The sequence below is a fragment of the Orycteropus afer genome, unplaced genomic scaffold (genome assembly GCF_000298275.1).
Source record: "Orycteropus afer afer isolate SDZICR_OR568_19922 unplaced genomic scaffold, OryAfe1.0 scaffold00144, whole genome shotgun sequence".
Taxonomy (NCBI): Eukaryota; Metazoa; Chordata; class Mammalia; order Tubulidentata; family Orycteropodidae; genus Orycteropus; species Orycteropus afer.
Window position 1 is genome coordinate 2,934,197 of NW_006921731.1, and position 24,715 is coordinate 2,958,911.

The window sequence follows — 24,715 nt, forward strand, 5'->3', positions numbered from 1 at the left end:
AGTTATTCCCCATGATGAGACTGGCAATCAGCTCCATGGTGGGATCTACCACAAGCAGCTGAGCAGCTGCCTTTGGGATGTGGTCTGCTTCCTGTATATAAAGAGAAGCCTTGGGGCTAGTCTCTAGCTTATGACACGCTTGGACCCTGAATGTAGCTGTGTCATTGCTCAGCAACCTGCTATGCTCTGCCGATCTTTGGACTTAAATGGACTTGAAGTAATGGCCTGCTGTGTGGGTTTGTAACATCGGGACTGTGTCTTTTTACTTGTCAACCTTGGGTCTGTCAGCCTCAGCAACCAGCAGTTGAGTCAAGAAAAGTTTCCAGCTTCAGTGGGCCGGGAGCAGGAAGCAGAGCTGCAATCCAAGGTTGAGGGGCTTTCACACAGCCCTTAGAACCTGGCACTTTGAACTTGGACTTAAAGCCTCCAAATTGTAAGAATAAACTCCTGTTTGTTCAAGCCATCCCATTTGTGGTATTTTTCTTGTCAGAGCAGCACTAGGTAACCAGAATAACCAAGGAGGATATTCAGGCAACAACAAACACATGAAGAAATGTTCATGCACATTAGCCATTAGAGAGATGCAAATCAAAACAACAATGAGATACCATCTTGCCCCAGCACTAGAAGCAAAATTCAAGACAGAAAATAACAAATGCTGGCAAGGATGCAGAGAGATTGGGACTCTAAAACACTGCTGGTGGGACTGTTAAATGATACAACCACTGTGGAAGCAGTATGGTGATTCCTTCAAAAGTTGGAATTACAAATGCTATTTGACCCAGCCATTCCATTACTAGGTATATATCCTAAAGAAGTGAGATCCAGGACAAGAACAGATATCTGCACATCCATGTTCGTTGCAGCACTATTTACAATAGCCAAAAGATGAAACAACCTACATGCCCATCAACAGAAGAATGGATGACCAAACTATGGTGCATATACACAATGGCATACTATGCAACCCTAAAGAATAACATAGAATCTGGAAAACACTGCATAATGTTGATAAACTTGGAGGATGTTATGCTGAGTGAAATAAGTCAATCACAGAAGGACAAATACTGTATTAGTCTGTTATTGTAAAAAGTCAAGGAAAGGTTTATCTATGGAAGGAAATGTTCTTTGTTGGTTACCAGGGTGGGAGGAGAAAGGAGGGAACCCTGTTAGATAGGTAAAGACAAGCATTGATTTGGGTGAAGAGAAGTGCAATGTACCACATGTGAGTGATCAACATGGTGGCACTGAGGAAGAGGAAGACAGAGAGAGATACATGAGAGGCACAGACAACATAGATGAACATTTTGCACATTCAGTACTGCGTTGTCATGAAGGCAAACATGGGTATATGGGTGGATAGCTGGGTTGACAGGCTGAACTATTAGTTATGTCTATGCAGGTGGGAGTATAACCAAGACCATGTATAGGTTTGGCAGACAATGTTTCTACAAGTGTATTGGCATGTTCTATAAGAATTCCCAGGTATAAATAGTAGAGCTGACAAGGGACAAGGTTGTAATCACTTCTTGGCCATAGCCAACTACCCAGAGGGAGTGAGTAGTTGGACCTGTGGGCTTGGAATCATAGTCGTAGAGGACATCAAGCTCAATTGGCATAACATACTACACAAAACATTATTCCACATCCTACTTTCGTGAGTAGTGACTAGGATATTCAAAGCTTGCAGGCAGCCATCTAGATGTAACGATGGGTCTCTCCTCATCCAGAGCAAAGAAGAATGAAGAAAACCAAAGATTCATAGAAAAATTAGTCCATAGTACACCATGCGATCCATAGCCTATATGACTATGAGACCAGAAGAACTAGATGGTGCCCAGCTACCACTGTCAACCACTCAGAGGTGATCTATATAGATCCTGGATGGAATGGGAGAATGGTGTGGAAAAACTCAAAATCATTAATAAAAGAAAGAAAAGGACCAGGTTTGCTAGTCTGGTGGAGCTTGGTGGAACTGCTGAGACTATGGGCCCTAGCTGACCTTCAGGTCAGGAATTGAACCTACTTCTGTGGCTTCCGCCCAGGTGAAGGACAGGCATATATGAGCTGAATATTTACATTGGGTGGATACACTCCTTGGAGAGAACAGTCATGGGTGGGTAGAGGGACTGTGTATGCACAGGGAGATAACTCAGGGGGCAGGAGTCCACAGAGGGAGTGACACAGGGAAGAGGTGAAAGTGGGGAGAGAGTGGGAGGGGAGCTGTTGCATTGTGAGAAATTGTAGTCAATGTCAAGAGACTAAGTGTATGTTTGCTGCCGTATGGAAAGTGAATTTGCTCTGTAAACTTTCACCTAAATCACGATAAAATAAATACATAAATAATGCTGAAGCCAAAATAGCAAAATCTTGACAGTTATCTAATTTGGCTAGCATGTTCATAGCTCTTTTCTGTACTTTTGTGTGTTTTAAATATTGAAGAATAGAAATTAGGGGGAAAAAGGAGACAAGTCAGAAACACATCAAGGAGGACCTTGGGTGTCAAACTGAGAATCTACGCTTTATTTTTTAGATATTAGAGAGCCACTGAAGGTTCCTGAATAGATGGTGAAGTGATCAGAACCAAATGTAATGATGATTACTTTGATATGTATATAAGGTGTTGTTGAAAAGAGAGATGGTGGACTCAAAGAGAGCTAAAGAAATACAAACCAGTTGCCATAGAGTCTATTCCGACTCATGGCTATCCTAAGTATTTCAGTGTGTAATTGCTCCTTAGGGCTTTCAAGGCTGTGACCCCTTGGAAACAGATTGCCTGGCCTCTGCTTCTGAGGTGCCTCAGGGTGAGTTCAAACTGCCAACTTTTCTGTTAGCAGTCGAGCGCCTAACCATTCGTGCCACCCAGGAACTCCTTTAAGGAGAGCAATTACATGTTTATGATATTACTGATGAGAGGATAAAGAGGGCTTGGATCAAGGTGGTTGAGATGAGAATGGATAAAAAAGGGAGGGAGAGATGAATGGATGAGTGGGAGAGTGGATGAGGTGGAAGGATGAAAGGTGTATAGATAATGGATGGATGGATGGGTATGAATATGTGGTGCACACATGTGTGGATAGAAGTGTGGGGACATTTTTGAAGTGTGAGTGCAATCCTCATTCACATCTCCTTCACAAACAATGCAAATGAAAGAGAAGCTCAGGTTATAAAATCAAGGAGGGTAAAAGTTATGTCTCAGAGCAGTGACTCAGCAGTAATAAGTGACCAGTTATGTTTTGAATCTAACAAATAAGCTCATCAATACCCATATTCACCTTGAAGATAGTGCGGAGAGGGAGAAAACAACTGGTAAGTGAGCAGCTTCAGGTTTGCATAGTTACTGGTTTTCCAGGAAGACGGCCTTCTCACATTGCCTAGAACTGCAAGCTCTCACCCCATCCTCCACCTTCACTCCCTGTCTGTGAGTCAGAGATTTCATGGCAGAAACAAGTAGGCTGGCATCAGGCACATAGTCAAGGAAGATTATTCCTCTTGGGTGCGTTCCGAGCACTGGCAGTTCAGCACAGTATTCACACCATCTCCATCCGCCTTGGCCTAGAAGCCCGGGGAAGGGCCTGGACTTAGTCACAGACATAAGGAGGTGCTGCAGAATGGCGCTGGGCATTCAATGTCATCTGATATTTACGATGATCCAAAGGAGAGCCTTGTAAATATCAGTATGCTTTTTATACAATTTTGTAATTATTTTTTAACTGTCTGGGAACTGTGTTTTAAAGTCGTGTACAGCGGTAGCTTTCCCGATGGAGGTAACAGAGCTAGTACCACATTTACTAGCCCTGTGATCTTAGGCAAATTACTCACCCTCCCTAAGTCTCTTTGTCCTAATCTTTAAAGTGAGGTTAACTGTTGTTAGTTACTGCAGACTTGGCCCCTGACTTATGGTGATCTCATGCACAACTGAACAAAAGTCTACCTATTCCTGCACCATTCTCATGATCAGTTGCCATCAGGTCCTTGTGATCCATAGGGTTTTCATTGGCTGATTTTTGGAACCAGGTCCTTCTTCCTAGTCTGTAGTCTGGAAGCTCTGCTGAATATTACTGACATAGCAATACCCAAGTCTCCACTGACAAACGGGTCATGGCTGCATGAGGTGTGTTGGCTGGAAACCTTCATCAAAAAACAAAACAAAACTCACTATCGTGGAGTCCCATCCAACTCATAGCCACCCCTCCTTGGGTTTCTGAGGCAATATCACTATGGAAGTAGATTGCCCAATCTTCCCTCTGAGGAGTGGCTGGTGGGTTTGAACCACTAGCCTTCTGATTAGCAGTCAAATGCCTTAGGCACTACGCCACCAGAATGCCTAAGGAATCCTGCATGGAAGGCAAGAATTCTACCCCTGAATTCTACCACTGCCCCCTGGGGTTATGATAGTGCCTCCTTTAAGAGCTGGTATCAGGCTTAAATGAAGCATTATCTGGAAAGCACTAATCACTATGCCCAGGACATGCTAAGAGATCAAGAAACTACAGCTATTTTCGTTGTTATTATTCATAATAAGTATTATTAGTAATAATACTATAAGATATTTTTGTTAATGATGTTAATATAAGTAGTAGTATTAATAATAGTATTTAGTATTATTAGTAGTGATTCAGAAACTCCTACCCTGACCATGTCAGGTCATGCCTTAACAGCTGTTTAGAGGTATTCTGGGATTCCCTCTAGCCTGTTATTTTAAACATTTCTGAAAATGCAAATGAAACTTTCAGAGTAAGCAGGGTCCCAAAGAGTCCCTGTAAGTAATTATAGGGGAAACAAGATAACGGGTGATGCTAGGGTCACTGCCTTAGCCCATTGCTAGGTTGTGGGGTAGGCATCAGTGGGGCCCACCTCTGCCACAAACACTGGATGAGTGGTTCCAGAGCCTTCCTGCTTCCTTGCAGTATGAAATTTCAATGTGGCAAAAGGGGGAGGAGTTCAGGACTCAAACCTACATTTCATCTTTTTATTTTTATAATTTTTTATTTTGATTTGGGTGGAAGTTTACAGAGCAAATTTAGTGCCTCTATCAAGTCTGGTCCTTTTTTTTTTTTTTTTCCATGATTTTAAGTTTTGTTCCAAATGGTTCTCCCACTCTATGCAGGATCTCCTGCACTGATCCCTTTCCAAGTGGGTGAGAGTGGTAGCTGGGCACCATCTAGTTCAGGTCTCACAATCATATAGGCTGAGGTTAGCATGGCCACTGGTCCCTTGGACTCACAGTTTCCAAGCATCTTTGGTTTTCTTCATTCTTCTTTGCTCTGAATGAGGAGAGACTCATTATTGCATCTAGATGGCTGCTTATGAGTTTTTAAGACCCCAGTCACTACTTAGCAAAGTAGGATGAAGAACAATGTTTTTGTGTAGTATGTTATGCCAGTTGCTTTTGATGTCCCCTGCAACCACAGATCCCAAGCCCATAGGTCCAACTACTCACTCCCTCAGGATGGTTGGCTGTGACTAAGAAGTTATCATAACTTTGCTGCTTGTTAGCTATATTATTACATTTCATCTTCTTGCAAAAACAAACAGATGGCAACATTTGGAATTGTAGAAACAGGACATGTAAATTAGTCTAGGAAGGGGAGGAAAAGAAAAGAGGTGTCCAGGAATGGAGAAAGGCAGGTGATGGATGGAAGGTGGGGCTAAGGGTGATGTCCAGAGGCAAGGTATGGGGATGTGACTGAGACGTAGGCACAGCTGGGAGGAATAGTTAGTCCAAGCTGCTGTGGCAAGCCTGAGCTGACCTTCTGGGATAGACTATAGAAGCTGATCCCCCTGAGACACACCTTTGAAGCCTTTTCTTTGAAAATGACAGCACATTCGATTTCAGAAAGCCAGTGCCTCTTCAAAAAGTGCCGCAAGGCTTGTTATTCAGTGAAAACAAGCTGCAGTGTGGAAAAGCAGTGAATGGTATTGGTCTGAGTTTAGAAGTGCAAGAGACAGTTTGTTTTGTTTTGAACTATAGAATGAGAAAACCATGGAATAGCCCCAAAAGTAACCTATCATGAGAACATCTATATATTCAAGCATTCAAGCAAAGCACAAGGAAGGAGGGACAGGACTTGCTACAGCAGTGTTTGATGGGATGAGAGGAGAGAGGCCTGGAGGCACCATAGATAGTTGAGAGATGACAAGTCTCTTACAATGAGTAAAGGATGCCCTTTCTCCTACCTCAAGCTTTTGCAAAGGATTGTTTGCAATGTCTCCTTTAAAGAAATAAATGAGACCCTTGTCATTTAAACCCATCAATTTAAGAAAGTATTATTTTTCAAACATAGATTATTTTTTAGCCCTGGAAATGACTCACCTTTGAGTTGGTTTTGGGGAGATAGAGACATGCCCTTTAAAAATAGAACTTTTCAAATACAGCTCTTAAAGTCCTGGGGCTTAAAAAGATGTTTTTGAGAGTCCCCCCAACAAAGTATGATTAATACTGCATTTGAAAACCAAATCAAGCCACACATGGCAAGATTTTCACAGCACAGAAATTTATTTCACTCAGTAACTGTCTCATGTCAAGAAAAATTTTGTCAGCAATCCCATCTTATCATGAATGTGTTTTTGTGTGTCTGGTTTCTAGTCAAAGAAATGAAATGAAAAGTTGGCCACCTTTTGCCTCTCTCTGTTTTGTTTTGTGCAGCTTTGGTATATCAATTGGAGTCCCTGGGTGGTGCACACATTGTCATACTTGGCTGCTGACTGGAAAGTTGGAGGTTCAAGACCATCCAGAGGTGCCTTGAAAGAAAACCCTGGTAGTCTACTTCCAAAAACCAGCCATTGAAAACCCTGTGGAGCACAGTTCTACTCTGACACACATGCAGTTGCCATGAGTTTGGGTTGACTCAATGGCCCCTTGGGGTTTTGTGCCCATGAGCTCATCACAACCCTTTGAGGAGCTCCTTCTGTGTGCAAGCCTTTGTGATGGCAGACACCATGAAGTCAGGGTCCTTGTATATAAGGAGCTTATGCTCTAATTGTTTGGAAATTCATCCCTCTGTGGTAAATGTTTGAAAGCTGGTGCTTAGGGGAGGGTTTTTAGAAGATGATCTTTCTCAGGGGTCATTTTGGGATCTTCAGACTTAAATAAGCATGGACTTACGTTGGTATTCTTTCACATAAGTAAGGAGCTCTGGTGGTGTAGTGCTTAAGGCATTTGACTGCTGACCACAAGATTGCGGTTCAAACCCACCAGCCACTCCACAGAAGGAAAACTGGGCAATGTACTTCTGTAAAGATTTACCACCTTGGAAACTCAAAGCAGGTCTCTATGAGTTGGATCAACTTGATGGCAGTGAGTTTGGTTTGAGTTTTAACTGAAAAATCCAGAGATAAAACCTGTTCAGGCATTACTAGATCCAGAGACTCAAAGGCTTTTGTCAAGACTCTGGCTCACTACTTGTGGTGGGCACAATGGCTGCAGGAAACCCAAGACTCCTGTTGTCCTATCTTGGAACCCTAGAGGAGAGATGATCTTTGGGAGTGTGGTTATTAGAAAGTTCCCAGGGAAGATTCTTATTGGCTCAGCCTGGGGCAAGTTTCTATCTCTGATCAGTCATTGGTCTCAAGGGACTAAAACTCTCTGTTTAGGACCAGGTCCTGTGCCCAATAGGCCAACTTCTGTGGCCAGGCAAGCAAGGGTCAGTCCCAACTGTACTTCATCTTCTGTCATCAGAAGGAGGAAGGGAGAAACAAGAGATGGCCATCATGGCTAATTTATTCATAGCAGGGCAGGGTAGGTCAAGAAGGATGAAGGCTTAGAACTAGATCTGCCTACAAGTAGAGGAGGGGAAAGGGCTAGGGATATAGGTATCTATGCAGGTGATGAGAAAGGTAGACAGTGTCTAGAAGATTCACCCTCCTTCATACCTTTCTTATGGTCTGGATTCATCTCTATTATAGCATTGGAAAGGCTTCTTTTGATCTGTATATCTGCGACTCTTACTGAGCCCTAAGAAAGTATGCCATAGTAAGTCATTACAATGCTGTTGTTGTTATGTGCCATCGAGTCAGACTCGACTCATAGCAACTCCTCCTTGGGTTTCTGAGGTGGTATCACTATGGAAGTAGATTAGTAGATTGCCCATTCTTCCTTTCGAGGAGTGACTGGTGAATTTGAACCACCAGCCTTCTGGTTAGCAGTCAAGTGCCTTAGGCACTACACTATGGACCAGCCAAAAACTGAATCCTGACTCTACACTTTCTAGCTGTGCAAACTTGGGCAAGTTGCTTGATCTGAGCCTCTAATCTTCATCTGTCAAGTGGGACTAGCAATATTGTACTACCTACCTTATATATATATATATATATATATATACACATACATACACACACACACACACAGAGTTGTTGTCTTGTGATGTCAAGTTGATTCTGATTTGTGGTGACCCCATGTGTTATAGAGTAGAACTGCTCCATAGGGTTTTCTTGGCTGTAACACTGTAACTTACAGAAGGAATTGCTTGGTCTGTTTTTCTGTGGTGTCACAGGGTGCGTTTGAACCACCAACCTCTTGGTTACCAGCTGAGTGCAAATCATTTGTGCTACCAGAGACCTCATAATGTATGTATACACATGTAGTGTCCTTGGGTGGTGCAAATTGTTAATGTGCTCTCTACTAAACAAAAGGTTGGAGGTTCAATCCATCTAGAGATTCCTCAGAAGAAAGGCCTGGCAATCTACTTCTGAAAACTCAGCCATTGAAAACCCTGTGGAGCACAGAATATATAGAGTCAGAATCAACTCTTCAGCAGCTGTTTTTGTTTTTTACATGCCTTACAGGTTTTAATTAAGGAGCTGGTGGGTAAGACATTTGGCTGCTAACCAAAAGATCAGAGATTCAAACCCACCAGCTATTCCATGGAAAGAAGATGAGGCAGTCTTCTTCCATAAAGATTTACAGCTTTGGAAACCCAGTGAGAGTCAGTATGAGTTGGAATTGACTTGATGGCAGTGGGATAGGTTTTAATTAAATAATGCATCTACTTCACAGTGATACTGCCTCACAAACCCAAGGAGGGGTCGCTATGAGTCAGATCCGACTCAACGGCAGTGAGTTGTTTAGTATGGAAGTGACTTAGGGCAATATTGAGAAACTGAAAAGTGCCCCATACATGCTAGGTGCTGTTGATAGGACTATTGCTTGAGAGAAAGGACAATATTTCATTCAGCTTTGCATCTTTAATGCCTGGTTGAGGCTGGTATCTAGTAGGTATTCAATAAATATTTGTGTAAATTGAATCAAAGCTAGGTGAGAAATTAGCCACAGAGGTCCAAGAGGAGAGAGTGAAGTCAGAAGGACTGGAGACATGACCCTGAGTTCATGTGGTGCTGTGAATCCACACAGGTGGGGCGGACCATGGGGAGCACTAGGCTTGGTTTCAGGAACAAGACACTATTCAATGTCTCTCAGATGTTGGGATGTGAGAAAGGTAATTCAGCAGGGACTCTCAGATGTCCTGGCTTAGCAGGTCATACTAAATTAGTGTTGGCGCATTGTGGGTAGTCACTTGCTCTCCCCCTGAGAGACCACACTGGATTTTAGGCCATGAGTCCAAAAGCCTCTACAGTCCAGATGGGTGATGTGGGTGAGAAGCAAAATGCTGGACATTGTGGCCAACAGAAAGCACAAGCCCCTTCATAGGGGCAGCTGTGCTGGAGATGGAGGCCCAGTATTACTGGATCTTCTAGTTTTTCAAGAAGAGCTGAAAGTCTAAGGGAACTTTCCTGAATTTTAAATGCCAGGAAAGTGTTCAGATTTTCTGAAAACATTGAATGGCCAAACAAAACATGTCTGCTGGCCAGAGAATCTGCCGCTTTGAGGTCCATGATCTAAGGTAGTGCTTCTGCCCCAGGGAACATTTGACAACTCTGGAAATAATTTTCAGAATTGACTCAAATGGAAAAATGGCTTTGGTTTTTGGTGGGAGATACTTTTGGTTGTCATAACTTGGGGTGTGAGGGTGGGGAATGCTGTGCTTCTAAATACCCTACTATACACTGGACAGCATCCCACAGCAGAGAATTATCTAGCCCCAAATATGAGTAGTGCTGAGGGAAATCTAACTGGTTTTAGATGTGGGCAGAAGAACAAGGTAGAGGATGGGGAACCAGGCAGGGCCCAGCATGACCTGCTCTCAGACAGCTGGCCCTTGGAGCTGGTTCAGCTGATTTCACAGGCTTATTTGGATCAGAGAGCCAGGGCTCTGTCCTTTCAAGCCTGAGTAACAACGGCTGCCCAATTCCATCACTTTCCATAGTTCACACACTTCCTGTGCATAAAGGAAGCAGCCTACCATCCCTAACTCCACAGGCATGAAAGCAATTTGAGAAATGTGGATCCTAAGTGCTAATACATTGCCACTTGAGTCCCCAAGGGCTGGGTGTGAGTGTATCGACTGGAGATTATCAGGGCTTTGGCCTCCTTGTTCTTGATGGAATGTTTGGTTTGGTTTCTTCATTCAGTAGTTTCTGAAACTACAGTTGCAGTTAAGCATATTTCCCTTCTCAACCAATCCCAACTATTAAAAAAAAAAAAAAAAAATCATGCTTTAGAATCCTATGCAGTTCAGTAACAGGATCACTGGGTGGTCAGCCCCTGTGCTTAGTGCTGAGGGGGAGAGGAGCAGAGATATGGGTAAGTCCATCTGGAGACTTAAAGTCCTATTGAGGAACCATAAGAACTAGACCGCTAATCCCTTCCATCTAACCCATTCTCCGAACATCTTACAGACACTCATGGTGGCCTCATGTAGTAATGAAACGTTGCCTAGCATGTTTGGGTAAAAGCATATTTGAGTCCATTGTGTGGCTAATGTGCTAGCCCATCTCACCGAGGGTCTTTTCTCTCCCTCACCAGTACTCTATCCCACCATACGTGATGTATTCCTCTAGCAATTGATCCCTTCTTATGTCGTGTCCAGAGCAAACAAGTCAGCCACCATTCTGTTGTAATCTATAAGGTTTTTGTTGGCTAATTTTTGCAAGTTGGTTGCTAGGCCTTTCTTCATAGTCTGTCTTAGTCTGGAAGCTCTGCTGAAACCTGTCCATCATGGGTGACCCTGCTGGTATTTGAAATACTGGTGGCATAGCTGCCAACATCACAGCAACATGTATGCTACCCACAGTATGACAAACTGACAGACGAGGGGTGGGCACACCACCGTCATCCCTAATCTTCTAGAAGCACAGCTCTGATTGTCTTATTCTTCAGCTCAGAAACCTTCAGTGCCTCCCCATTCTACTTGGAATGAGCTCATACCACATAAGCCTCTGTGATCTGACCCAGTCTCATTCCTAGCTTATCTTCTGCTATTCTATTGCTTTGCTTCTCTCTTTGCAAACTAGACTCCCCCACCCCCCCAACCCCACCCCGCTTCCTAGGAGCTCTGGTAGCATAGTGCCTAAGGCAGTTGACTGCTAACCAGAAGGCTGGTGGTTCAAACCCACCAGTCACTCCTCAGAAGGAAGGTTGGGCAATCTACTTCCGTAGTGATACCTCCTGGGCTGAGGGGTCACTATGAGTCGGGTCCAACTCGATGGCACATAACAACAACAACAACAACAACATTCCTGATTGGTTTGCAAGCCTTTGCTGGGACTGTGCCCCTGCCTAGAATGTCTTCTTTGGCCAGTCAGACTAGGTGAGATTGCTCTGGTAGCACCCCTTCCATTCTCCTATCACTTCATCCCACCTCACATCACCTGTCACTGTTTTGCAGCCCTTCCTCCCTTCTGCTTTAGAATTATTTGTATTCTTGACCCTGCACTCTGCCAAACTGGAAGATTCTGGTCTCTGGGCCCTTCCTAGCCTTGTCCCTGGCATCTAGCAGGCATTGATTCAGCCTGTTACTAATTTTACACCTGTCATGGTACCAAGTGCTGCCATATGTGTTATCTTTTTTCATTCTTTCAGGGACTTGACATATGCCACATCCCAGATTACAGAGAAGGAAACTAAGGCTTAGAGAAGCTGTTGCTTCATTTGTTCACTCAACAAACATTCACTATTCACCCGTTATGTGGCAGGCTCCATGTTATCCCAAGGACATGGACATGGGGAACGTAGATGTTAGAGCCTGGGTACCGCAGGAAACAGACTCTGAGACATCTGCATTTAGCACAAAAGAGGTTGATTTGGGAGACTTGGGCTCAGCATTTCATCAGGGAAAAGGAGGAAACAGGGTAAGGTTGAACTGTGATGTGGGTAAGCAGCCTTACTAGAAGGCTTAGCAGCTCAGCGGGGGGTTCTAAAGATGAAACAACCCTTCAGAGCTGTACAAGTTGAGACAGGTTTCTGTACCCTGCATGGATCAGCCTATGGTTGAGGGCCACCCTGGGAAGGGTTGTCACTTTGTCTGCTGAGGCCATCCCTGAGGGTGCTCACAGCTGAGAGCTGTCTGCCAGCAGCACTCTCAGCAGCTGTGGGATCTGAGCGGCACATCACAGCATCCACCACTAAAGAGGAAGTCCTTTTGCTATTATGAGGCTCACATTCAAGTGGGGGAAGCAAATAATAAATGAATATATAAGTAAACAGGAAAGATAATTTCACTCCCCTTTATAAGTGCAAGGAGTCCTTGGGTGGTACAAATGGTTATCATGCTTGGCCACTAACCAAATAACTAGAGAGTTGAGCCCACCCAGAGACTCCTGGGAAGAAAGGCCGGGTCATCTACTTCCAAAAAATTAGCCGTTAAAAACTCCATGGAGTGTAGTTGTACTCTGACATACATAGGGCTAACATACATGAGTTGGAACTGATTCAATGGCAATTTTTTTTTTTTTTTTTTTTTTGGTTTTAAGTGCAAAGAAGGACATAAACAGGGTGCTCATTTTATAGACAGGGAAGCTGAAGTGCTGAGAGATTAAATGATTTAAAGTTCACCTTGAATCCAGGTCCCTGTGGCTCCAAAAATCACCTCTTTCTACTGTGTAACCAGAACTGTGCTAGTTGTGTGGAGCCTTGTATGTAAGTCAAGCAAAGGAGCTGGGACTTGATCCTCTAGGCAGTGAGGGGGTGCCTTACTTTCTAGTGCCACATAACTGAAATACCACAAATGGGTGGCTTAAACAAACAAATTTATTCTCTCATAGTTTAGGAGGCTAGAAGTCCAAATTCAGGGCACTAGCTTTAGGGAAAGGCTTCTTTCTCTGTCAGCTGTGGGAGAAGATCCTTGTCACCTTTCAACATCTATGTGCCCAGGCATCAATCTTCCCCTGGGCCTTGGAGGTTCCTAGTGCAGGGATTCTGGGTCCAAAGAATGCACTCTACTCCCAGCTCTCTCTGCTTGCTTTTCCTTTTTTATTTTTTTATTGTGGTTTGGTTACAGATTTACAAAGCTGATTCATTTTACTCTCAACAGTTCATACACATTTGGCTTCATGGCACCAATTACAATCCCAACAATAAACAGCTCTCCTCCCATCTCCTCCCTGTTACTACCCCTCTGTGTTCTTATCTCTGCATTACAGTCTAGCCAGCTTTCCCCCCAACACAAATGCTGCCCTTCTGATCTCTAATGGTTGATTGGTCTAAGAGGTGCATCTCCCTGGAGTAGGTGTTCTGCTTGTAGGCCTTTCTACTATTTGGCTGAGAGCCAAACACAGAAGTGAGTCCAGTTCCAGGCCCAAAGGATAACCCAGGGTCATAGTCTTGGGGATTTTACCAGTCTATCCAACTGGTAAATTCTGGTCATTTATTGTGTTTTTGAATTTTGTTCCACATTTTTCTTCCCACTCTATATAGGATCTTCAGTTTTGATCCCTGTCTGAGTGGTTGGCATTGGTAGCATTGCACCATCTAGTGCTCTTGGACTTCTTTCTCCTTTTGTCTCTTGTAAGATAAAAGATCAGGAGCTCTGGTGACATAGTGCCTAAGGCATTTGACTGCTAACCAGAGGCTGGCTGTTCAAACCCACCAGCCTCTCCTCAGAAAGAAGATTGGGAAATCTACTTCCATAGTGATACTGTCTCGGAAACCCAAGGAGGGGTCGCTATGAGTCGGGTCTTACTTGATGGCAGTGAGTTTGAGTTTTTTGGGAGAAGATAAAATGCAGGCCACATCCCTGGGAACTCTCCTTATATTGGATCAGAGCTATGACCTGATTAAGGGTGTTGTATCCCATCCTAATCCCCTTACAACTGATTGGCTGATCACATTAGATCACATCATGGGTTTGACGACATCATTACATAACTGCCAAACCACTGAGAATCATGGCCCAGCCAAGTTGACACATAACCTTAACCATCACAGTGGGCTTTGGAGAGATACAGTGAAACAATGTTTGGGAAATTACTCTGGCCCTGGCTTGCAGGATGGGCCATTAGCCCAAAGAGACAGAATTCAGGGCCTTGTTAGGAAGCCTTTTCAGAGATCTGGGCCTATGATGATACTGTGCTTGTTCTGAGGACTGATGGTGGGAAATGGAACTGTATCCCTTAGGATGCTGTTGGCTGTCAGTAAGTAGAAACATCAACTCAAAGTGGCTTAAGTAATAAAGCTACAGTAGTGGGTGTTCTCTGGGAGGCAGGCTCTGGACTTTGTTCAGTTATTGCTCATGAGGTTGTCCAGGACCCAGGCTTGTTTGGCTCTGCTATCCTAAGCTGCTGCCTTTTCTGGTCCTGAGATGGCTGTTGGCAGCCATTAGGATTACATGCTTTAAATATATATATATAGTGGTGAAATATATATAATAACATTTTCCATTTCAACATTTATTACATGTACAATTCAGTGACATTAATTATGCTCACCATGTCATGCAACCATTACCACTATCCTGTTCCAAATTTTTCCATCATCTTTAACAGTAACTAGAGTCCCTGGGTGATACAAATGCTTAAGTGGTTGACTAAAAGGTTGGCAGTTCAAATCCATCCAAAAAGCACTTTGGAAGAAAGGCTTGGTGATCTACATTTTTTTTAAATCTATTTTAATTTTTTTTTTTTTTTAATTGTCATTTGGGTGAAAGTTTACAGAACAAATTCGCTTTCCATACAGCAGTTCACACCCATGTTATCTTATGACATTGACTACAATTTACCACAATGCAACAACTCCCCTCCCACTTCCTCCCCATAGTTACTTCTTCCCTGTGTCCATCCCTCCATGCACTCATAGTCATATAAGCTGAGGATCACATGGTGTACTAGTCACGAGGACTAATTGTTTCCATGAATCTTTGGTTTTCTTCATTCTTCTTTGCTCTGCACAAGGAGAGACCCATCATTGCATCTAGATTGGTGCTTGCAGGCTTTTCAGATCCTGGTCACTACTCGCCAAAGTAGGAGGTGGAACAATGTTTTGTGTAGTGTTATGCCAGTTGAGCTTGATGTCCCCTGTGACTATGCTCCCAAGCCCACAGTTTCAACTACTCACTCCCTCTGGGTAGCTGGCTGTGATCAAGAAGTGACAAGCTTGTCCCTTGTCAGCTCTACAATACCCCTGGGAATTCTTACAGAACATACAAATACACTTATAGAACCATTGTCTGCCAGCCCTATACATGGTCTTGGGTATACTTCTGCTGCATAGACATACCTAATAATTCAGCCTGTCCACCCATCTATCCACCCATATACCCGTGTTTGCCTTCACTGACAATGCAGTACTGTACATGCAAAAGAGTTCATCTTTGTTGTCTGCACCTCCCATATACCTCTCTTTTTTTCCTCTTCCTTAATGCTACCATGTTGATCACTCACATTTGGTACATTGCCCTTCTCTTCACCCAAATCAATACTTATCTCTACCTATCTAACAGTGTTCTCTCCCCTCCCCTCCCACCACTGGTAACCAACAAAGAAAATTTCCTTCCATATATAAACCATTCCTTGACTTTTACAGTAACGGACTAATACAATATTTGTCCTTCTGTGATTGACTTATTTCACTCATCATAATGTCCTCCAAGCTCATCTGTGTTATGTGATGTTTTGCAGATTCTACGTTATTCTTTAGCGTTGCATAGTATTCCATTGTATGTATATACCATAGTTTGGTTATCCATTCCTCAGTTGATGGACACCTGGGTTGTTTCCAACTTTTTTCTATTGTAAATAGTGCTGTGATGAACATGGATGTGCATATATCTGTTCTTTTCATGGCTCTCACTTCTTTAGTGAAGGAATGGCTGGATCAAATGGTATGTCTATTTCCAACTTTTTAAGGAATCACCATACTGCTTTCCACAGTGGTTGTACCATTTCACAGTCCCACTAGCAGTGTATGAGAGTCCTAATCTCTCCGCATCCTCGCCAGCATTTGTTATTTTCTGTCTTGTTGAACTTTGCTGCTAGGTGCTGGGGCAAGATGGTATCTCATTGTTGTTTAGATTTGCATCTCTCTAATGGCTAATGATCGTGAGCATTTCTTCATATGTTTGTTCGCTGGTGATCTACATTTGAAAGCACACAACCATTGAAAACCCTATGGCGCATACTTCTGCTCAAACGCTCATCAGGTTGCCATGGGTTGGAATTGACTCACTGTAACTGGTTTAGGATTTTTGTTTTGTTTTGCTTTATAGAAAGTCAGTGTACATACTTTTTTTTTTTTTTTTTCTTTTTTGCTAGCCCTCAGTAGAAGAGCTACAACCTGCCACTTAACTTATAAATCTTTTTTTTTCTGTTCAGTTAAGCCAGGTACTCATCCCTGGATTAACAACACAAACCAGAATCCATCATCTTGCACTGAGGATAGAGTCAGCTCCCTGGAAGAGCTTAGCTGGAAGGATGAATCAGAGCCAAATTCATGGCACTATTAGAAAACAGGAATGGCAAGAATGAATGTTGAGGGTGGAACTGGCATTGTCTGCTACAGAGAACAAGGGGTTGGGCAAGAAGGCAAAATGCAATCACAAAATGTGGATAGAGCAACCAAACCAAAACCCACTGTCATAAAGTTAGTTCCTATTCATAGTGACCCTATACGGCAGAGTAGAGCTGCTCCATAGGGTTTCCAAGGTTGTAAATCTTTATGGAAGCAGACTGCCTCATCTTTCTCCTGCAGCGCAGTGGCTGGTGAGTTCAAACTACCAACCTTTTGGTTAGCAGCTGAATGCTTTAACCACTGTGCCACCAGGTGCCTTGTGGATTGAGGAGGAAAGATTTAAAAAAGTGTCAAAGATAACCCCAAGATTTTGAGACAGCTTGCCTAGGAAGATATTCCATTGACCAAAATCAAGGAGTGAGGAAAAGTTCAGGGGCTTACTTTTGAATATTTTTGAGTTTGCTATGATAAGGGACCATCCAGACTGTATTGGGCCTTTGTTCTTGGGCTCAAGGTCATGCAGAATTGATCCCAGGAGAGAGGCTGGTGAGATAGTGATTTGTCTGCTTTTCACAGACAAGTGGAAGTGGAGGTCTAGAGTCCACAGGGGAGCCAGCTGGGGCAGGGACTGAGAAGGCCAGGTTGGGTCCTGAAAGCAGGGCCTTCTCCAGCAAAGCTGTTGCCAAGAATTTATCGGCCAGGTGTTCCTGCCCACATGGACAGTGCACAGTGACAGGGAACAAGGGTAGTCGCTGCATTATTTGAAATAATAAGACACTGGAGACAGTCTAATGTCCATCACTAAGGAGTGGGTTAAATTAATTTTGACACATCTGGTATATGGAATCTCCAACAGCTGTGAAAAAGGGGGATGGAACTGCTACACAGGCCACTTTGGAAAAACTCTCTCAGATGTATAGTTAGTGGAAGAAGCAAGATACAAAGGTGTACATAGTATGCTGCCACTTGTGTTAATATATACATATATATATATATATATATATATATATCTGAATGTAAGCTTATATATCTATAAACTATTTCTGGAAGGTATCAGTAGAAACTTTTTAGAGCATTTGTCTCTGGACAGGGTCTGGAGCCCTGAAAACTTACCCTTTACTTTTTACTTTGAGAGCTGCTGGAGTTTCTTTAACTGTGTGCATTTATTACTTGTCAAAATAGTGTTGTTGCTATGTGCCGTTGAGTTGGACCCGACTCATAGTGACCCCTCCTTGGGTTTTCCAGGCGGTATCACTACAGAAGTAGATTGCCCAACCTTCCTTCCAAGGAGTGGATGGTGGGTTTGAACCACCAGCCTTCTGGTTAACAGTCAAGTGCCTTAGGCACTACGCCACCAGAGCTCCCGTCAAAACAGAAAAGTAAATAAGAAAGAGGATCTTGGGCGTCAGGGATTGTGGTGAGACTGAGGATGGAGAAGAGGCCACTGGGGGGTGTTAGAGAGTTTGCACTCAGCAGTGGTGGGCCAAGGTCAGGTTATTGTTATTAGCTACTGAGGAGTTGGCCTTCAATTTATGGTGACCCCATGCACAGCACATTGGACTATTGTGTTCCACAGACTGATTTTTGGAGGTAGATTGCCTTAGTCTGCAAGCTCTGCTGAAATCTGTTTAGCATCACAGCAACACACAGACTCCACTGACAGACAGGTGGTGGCTGTGTGTGAGCTGCATTGGCTGGGAACAGGGCAGTAAATGGTCCATAGTAGAAACTGAGCCACAGACTCCCCATTTGAGAGAATAACTGAGAGTACAAGGAGATGAGGCTAGATGGTTGGGTTTTCCAATCACCGCTCTCATGACTCTACTGATGGTCCTCAGTGCTCACTTCACAGACGTGGTTTCCAACTGAATCCCTTGTCCTTTAGTTGCTAGAGCTAAGGGAGGTCTACACAGATCTCTGGAATTTCTCCAGAGCTTTCTGCTATTTCTTGAAAATCCTGGGCACAGGCAAGGACTACCTTCAGAGGGGTGATACTTGGCAAAATTCCATAGCCAGCAGCTGAGAGAGAGGCTGTGGGGCAAGGTGCCTAGGAAGAGATCATATCTGACACTGAGTCTTCCTCAGCTACAGCTGAACAGGCTTCAATAACCAGTTCAGGGCTCCTGACCTATGTTGGGGCAGGAGGAAGGCTGGTCTCTGCCCATCAGCAACTGTTCAAGCTGTGAGGCCTCTGGAGCCCAAAGGGAGAGCAGCCCCTCAGGGAAGAGTCAATGCTTGAAACATAATTTGATGGTCTACGCAAAAGCTAACAAAATACTCAAACTAGTTGCCATCAAGTTGATTCCCACTCACGCTGACCCCATGTGTGTCAGAGTCAAAGTGCTCCATAAGGTTTTCAAGTCTGTGACCTTTGGGAAGGAGATCACCAGACTTTTCTTCTGTCTGAGGTGCCTCTGAGTGGACTCAAGTCTCCCAACCTTTCAATTAGTAGCCAAACACTTAACCATTTGCACCATCCAAGGACTCCAGTCTAGACAAACAGGGAGAATATTTACCAATAATAATAATAATAATAATAGTAATACATAAAGTAACATACAATCCTAGACTCTTCAGGCTGGGTGGAACCATGGAGATCATTTGTTTATTGTTTTCTGAATCTTGTCCATTAATATACTAGTCATGTAAGTCACTTCAGGTAAGAAGGGTTGAGGTCAACTAACTGTCCCTCCTTAAAGACTAAGGTGCACCTAACCCAAATCATGGTACTTTCAATTGCCTCTTATGCATGTGAGAGTTGGACAATGAATAAGGAAGACTGAAGAAGAGTTGATACTTTTGAGTTGTGGTGTTGGAGAAGAATGATAAGAGTACCATGGACTTCTAAAAGGACTAACAAACCTGTCCTGGAAGAAGTGCAGCTGGACTGCTCCTTGGAAGTGAGAATGGCCAGACTTCGTCTCACCTACTTTGGTCATGTTGTCAGAAGGGACCATTCCCTGCAGAAGGAGATCATGCTTGAAGGGTCAATGAAGAAGGGGAAGGCCCTCAATGAGATGGATTGACACAGTGACTCCAACAGTGGGCTCAGGTATAACAAGGATCATGAGGCTGGCACAAGACCGGGCAGTGTTTCGTTGTGCTGTGCATAACATCACTATAAGTTGGAGATGACTCGACAGCACCTAACAACAACAACAACAACAACCGCCCCCTCTGCGCCTCTGAGAAAGTCTCTGTGCACAGGAGGCTATTAAAGCCTCAGGAAGTTCTGTGGTCAAGAAAACCTGCCTGACTTTGTTTCACCAGCTTTTCTCAAAGGTATTTGGCCACAGAAGCCCTGGCCCTTTTAGAGTAGTGCCCATCAATGGCCTCCAGACCATTCTTTGGGAAGCACTACTTTAGTTTAACTTTTTAATTTTAGATGCAGTAACTGAGGGTTACAGAGGACAGTGACTTATCCAAGGCCACACAGGCAGCTGGTAGCACTGACCTGTTCTGCTCCTATTTAATTTGAGGAACAAACTTGTTGATGGTGTAGAGCTGTCTTCCTGCCAGGATCCAGGCAGCAAGAGATGAGGTTGGGCAGACAAGGCAACAGCATGGGGGAGGCTGGACTGAAATTTGAGATCCAAACAAGGTTCCCGGCATTTGTGGTAACCAGGCTCTGAAAAACAAGATGTTCATGTCCAAATGGGTGCTGTGAGGTGTGGAACCCCTTTGCAGTAAACAATTTGGCCTTTGGTCCTAGTTCCTGAGAATGTGCCCATACCTGAGGCTGGTACCTGCTGGCCTAGTGGGGGTGACAGAGAGAGGGCTGTGTGGGCAGCTGGGATCTTGACTGACCAGGGAAGAATGGAGGCTGAGATTCCCATAGGATACAGCTGGCATGTAGAGTGGGATTCGTTGTCCACCACACAATTTGGTGTCAGAAAGTCAGTGATCTCAGCCTCTCTGGACTGGTGTGACACTGATTGACAGATATCAACAGCTGCTTCCTAGTCAAGGAGGACAAGCACCAGGAACCAGGAGGGCACTTGACCAGGAGTCTTCTGGGATAACCTGAGAATACCATTCATTCTCACCATGTACTGAGATGCTACATCATTATTTCCCAAACTGCATTCTATGAAGCCCTTACAGAGAAGGAAACTCAGGCTAAGAGAAGCTGTTGCTTCATTTGTTCACTCAACAAACATATTCACTTGCTTTCATGAGATGTTAATAAGCACTGAGCACAGCGTATTCTGGCATATCAGCTTAGGGAGTTCAGAACAGGTTGATGGCTGTAGGATGGTTCAGAATGTTTAGCATGCTAATGTCACTGTGAATCACCAGTAGTCAGGTGATATTCAGGGTTCCCAAATTTGTGTGACCAGAGAATTCTTTTTGCAAGGGGCATCTCTCTGTGGGTTTATTTCATGGACATAGGCTGAGAAGTTTAGGTCTAGAACCATGAAATTTATATTGACTTCTACCCCACTTCCCACTTCACCCTAAACTTTGCTGATTTTTCTGTATTTGAAAAGAAATTGATAGATGCGACCAGCAACCTTCTGGCCCTCTGACATTTGTTTTCCATATTCCAGAGCAAAGAGATTGGCCTGCAGATGCATGAGGAGCTCCTGAAGGTCACCAATGAGCTCTACACGGTAAGTCTGCACAGCCTCTACTGTAGTTTGGATTGGGGCCCTTTTCTTCAACACCCAGGACTGGAGGGAGGCTAAGCAGAGGTCTGGGATGACCCTGGGGCTTTTTGCTGTGTCTTATGCAGGAGTTACAATGGGTCTTCATGGCAAGATGTAATGTCCTCAATCCCAGATCTGATTCTAAACATCAGGGCAGGGCTCTGAGCATCTGTAGTTTTTAAAAGTTCACAAGAGAGTCAAATGGACCTTAGCCTGGCCTCCTTCCTGCTTGGTTGAAAGCTCTTTAACTCTGCCAGTAAGGGTCCAGAGGCACCTCACTCGGCCTGCAAGCCTTCTGCCCAAAGGCACTCAGCTTTCTCACTCCATGGACCAGGAATCCCACTTTGCCATCTCCAAGTGATCTCGTTTTGCAGCCTCTGCTGCCACTGTTTCTCTGCCTCTGCTTCTCACTATTTCCTGCCATTTCTGATGTTATATCTCTTCAGTCTAGGAGGCTTTCAGCATGGGGACAATATAGCCAAAGGACATGCTCCACTCCATCCCTACTTCTTGGTGGCAGTGGTCCCCCAGCCCCAACCTTGCCTTTGGGATGCCTTATTTTAAACATAGTTGGATGGCAAAATTGACCAATTCCCTTGTTAGCACTCCATACACCTAATTGCCATGGCCCCACCTCCACAAGGGTGCCACGCACCTTATTTGCATTATTAGCACGTTATCCAGTCCCCTTGGTGGGCCACAAGCACCTCATTACATAGTCTCGCCCAGTCATTTGATAAAAGTTACAAGACTTATGGCTAGATGGGCCATATGAAGTAATTCACTGCCAAGAAGCCAAGAAGGTGAGTGAAAAGGGGAACACAAGTACAGTAGGTCTCCTTAGAGAGAAAGGTAGAGAGACATAGGGTCAGCCTTGGGAAGCAAGTGAGGACAGGTAGAACTCCAGGCCCCTTTTTCTCACAGCGGTCAGAACAGAGTAAAAACTATATGTTTTAAATATATAGGGATTCCTTATCAAGTTTCCCATTAAGAAGGATGTAGGTGGGAAGTCTTCTAAAAGGGATGTCTTATAAAAGGCAAGAAGAGCCCTGGTGGTACAGTGGTTAAGGCTCAGAAGCTAACCAAAATGTAAGTGGTTCAAAGCCCCCAGCTTCTCTGAAAGAGAAAGATGTGGCAGTCTGCTTCTGGAGAGGTTACAGCCTTGAAAACCCTATGGAGTTATTCTATTCTATCTGATAGGTTTACTATGACTTGGAATTAATTTGACAGCAATGAGCTTAATGGAGGTGGGGAGAGATTCTGCTGCTGAAATTATATTTGAAAACCCCTAGTATGAAGGCACAGTGCTTAAGGCCCCAGGGAGCTCTAGTGGCGTAATGCCTAAGGCATTTGACTGCTAACAAGAAGGCTGCTGGTTCAAACCCACCAGCCACTCCATGGAAGGAAGGTTGGACAACCTAATTCCACAGAGATAGCCTCAGAAACCCAAGGAGGGGTCGCTAGATTTGGAAATGACTCAATGGCAGTAAGTTTGGTTTTGTTTTTAGTATGAAGGGAAGGAACAGCAGGCTGTAAATAGACACCTCTCTTTGATATTCTTATGCCCAGTGTAGCCAGCACATGATAGACTACTTGAGGATCAAGAGCCTTTGTCCAAGAGCCTGGACCTCAATTTGAAAGCATTGCCTTGAATTCCAACCAGTTTCAGGACTTTGGGCAAGGCAATTTTGCTCAAAGTTTTCTCAATCAGCAAAGTGGGGTGTGAGTTCCTAGGAAGGTAATTTTTAAGTTGAAACTCTTCGGTCTGTGATTCCAAGTACTTGAATCATTGCTTAGGGCAAAAAAAGAATTGCTGCTTGGGGAAACATATTGCTCTGATTCAGCTGGACATGGTGGAGGTGGGGGCACAAAGGGTAAGAATAGCTTAGTGGCTTAAAGCATGCACACTGAAGTCTCAGAGACCTGAGTTCCAATCCAAACTCTATCCCTTATGTTTGCACATTCGTGAGAATTAAAGGAGATCATATGTATAAAGTACCACTTAGAAGAAGGAAGACAACAAGCCCTGGTAGATCAGGAATTCTTAATATTACCATTATTATTTATACCTCTGAACGAGCCCTGATAGTGCAGTGGTTAAGTGCTGTAATAGGGGAGAAGAGACCCCCAGATTCAAATAGGTTTAATAGAGATACTATTATTTGGTTTAGATAGGATGAAGACAAGACAAAGATAATCATCCAGGATGAGGGAAACCATCAGCATGTTTCAGTACAGAAAGCTGAATGGAGTCCGCTGAGTCATGACCATTAGATATGATTGAAAAAAATAATCATCACAAAATCATGATTGGTGGCAGATAGATTCATCACTGTTGCAGGTGAAACTACAGAATTGGGGAAAGGACCATGCTTGGGATACATACAAAATTGAAGATAGAAAAGTGTTACAGGATTGGTTCTGGTCCTTGACTACCTGACTAGTTGGTGGTCTGGATATGACTCATGATCATACGGCCTGAATCACATGAACCATGTGGCTACAAAACAACACCAGGACCCCAACCTTAATTTAAATTAGAAAAAGACACACTCAGGTAAGTTTCCTAGTTCTTTGTGTGAGCATAATCTACTTTCAAACATACTCTTCCTGAAAGCAAAATGCTCCTCCCTAGGTTTGTACTAGAACTTGTCTGTGCATAGCCACAATGCTGATTTAATGGTCAGAAAGAACCCAAATGGTGTCTAAAATTTATGTCAGGCCTCAAAATGGAGTAGGGGTTCACCGTGGACCACAGCCTCCCACAACCCCAAGTGCTTTAGAATTTTAAACTCTAATACAGCGCTCAGTTGCTAATCAAAAAGTTGGCAGTTTGAACCCACCAGCTGCTGTGAAGGAGAAAGATGAGGCAGTCTGCTTCCTTGGAAACCCTATAGGGCAGTTTTCCTCTGTGCAATAGGGTCTTTATGAGTTGGGATAGATTCCACAGCAGTAGGTTTGGATTTTTTGGCTTTAGTCATATTGAAGTAGTATCCACCCCACTCCAGTATGACTTCATGTTAATTTAACTAATAATGTCGTCAAAGACCCTATTTCCAAACAAGGTCACATTCACAGGGGTTAAGACTTCAATATATTTTTTGCAGGGATAAAATTCAGTCTATAAACCACCATACGAGACAAAGAAGGACATTATATAATGGTACAAGGATCAATTGAACATGAAGATATAACCATAATAAATATTTATGGACCCAATGAAAGAGCCCCAAAATACATAAATCAGATGTTAAAAGAGTTGAAAAGCCAAATAGATGACTCCACA

General features: G+C 43.7%; 1 protein-coding gene across 1 annotated transcript in view; it reads left to right on the forward strand.

Annotated features, from left to right (window-relative positions):
• Positions 1-24,715, forward strand: part of SRGAP3 (SLIT-ROBO Rho GTPase activating protein 3) — a 432,226-nt gene that overhangs the window by 248,214 nt on the left and 159,297 nt on the right. Inside the window, exon 4 of the mRNA XM_007945843.1 lies at positions 21,331-21,393. Within this exon, the coding sequence (XP_007944034.1) occupies positions 21,331-21,393 (63 nt within the window). The remainder of the gene's footprint in view (positions 1-21,330; positions 21,394-24,715) is intronic.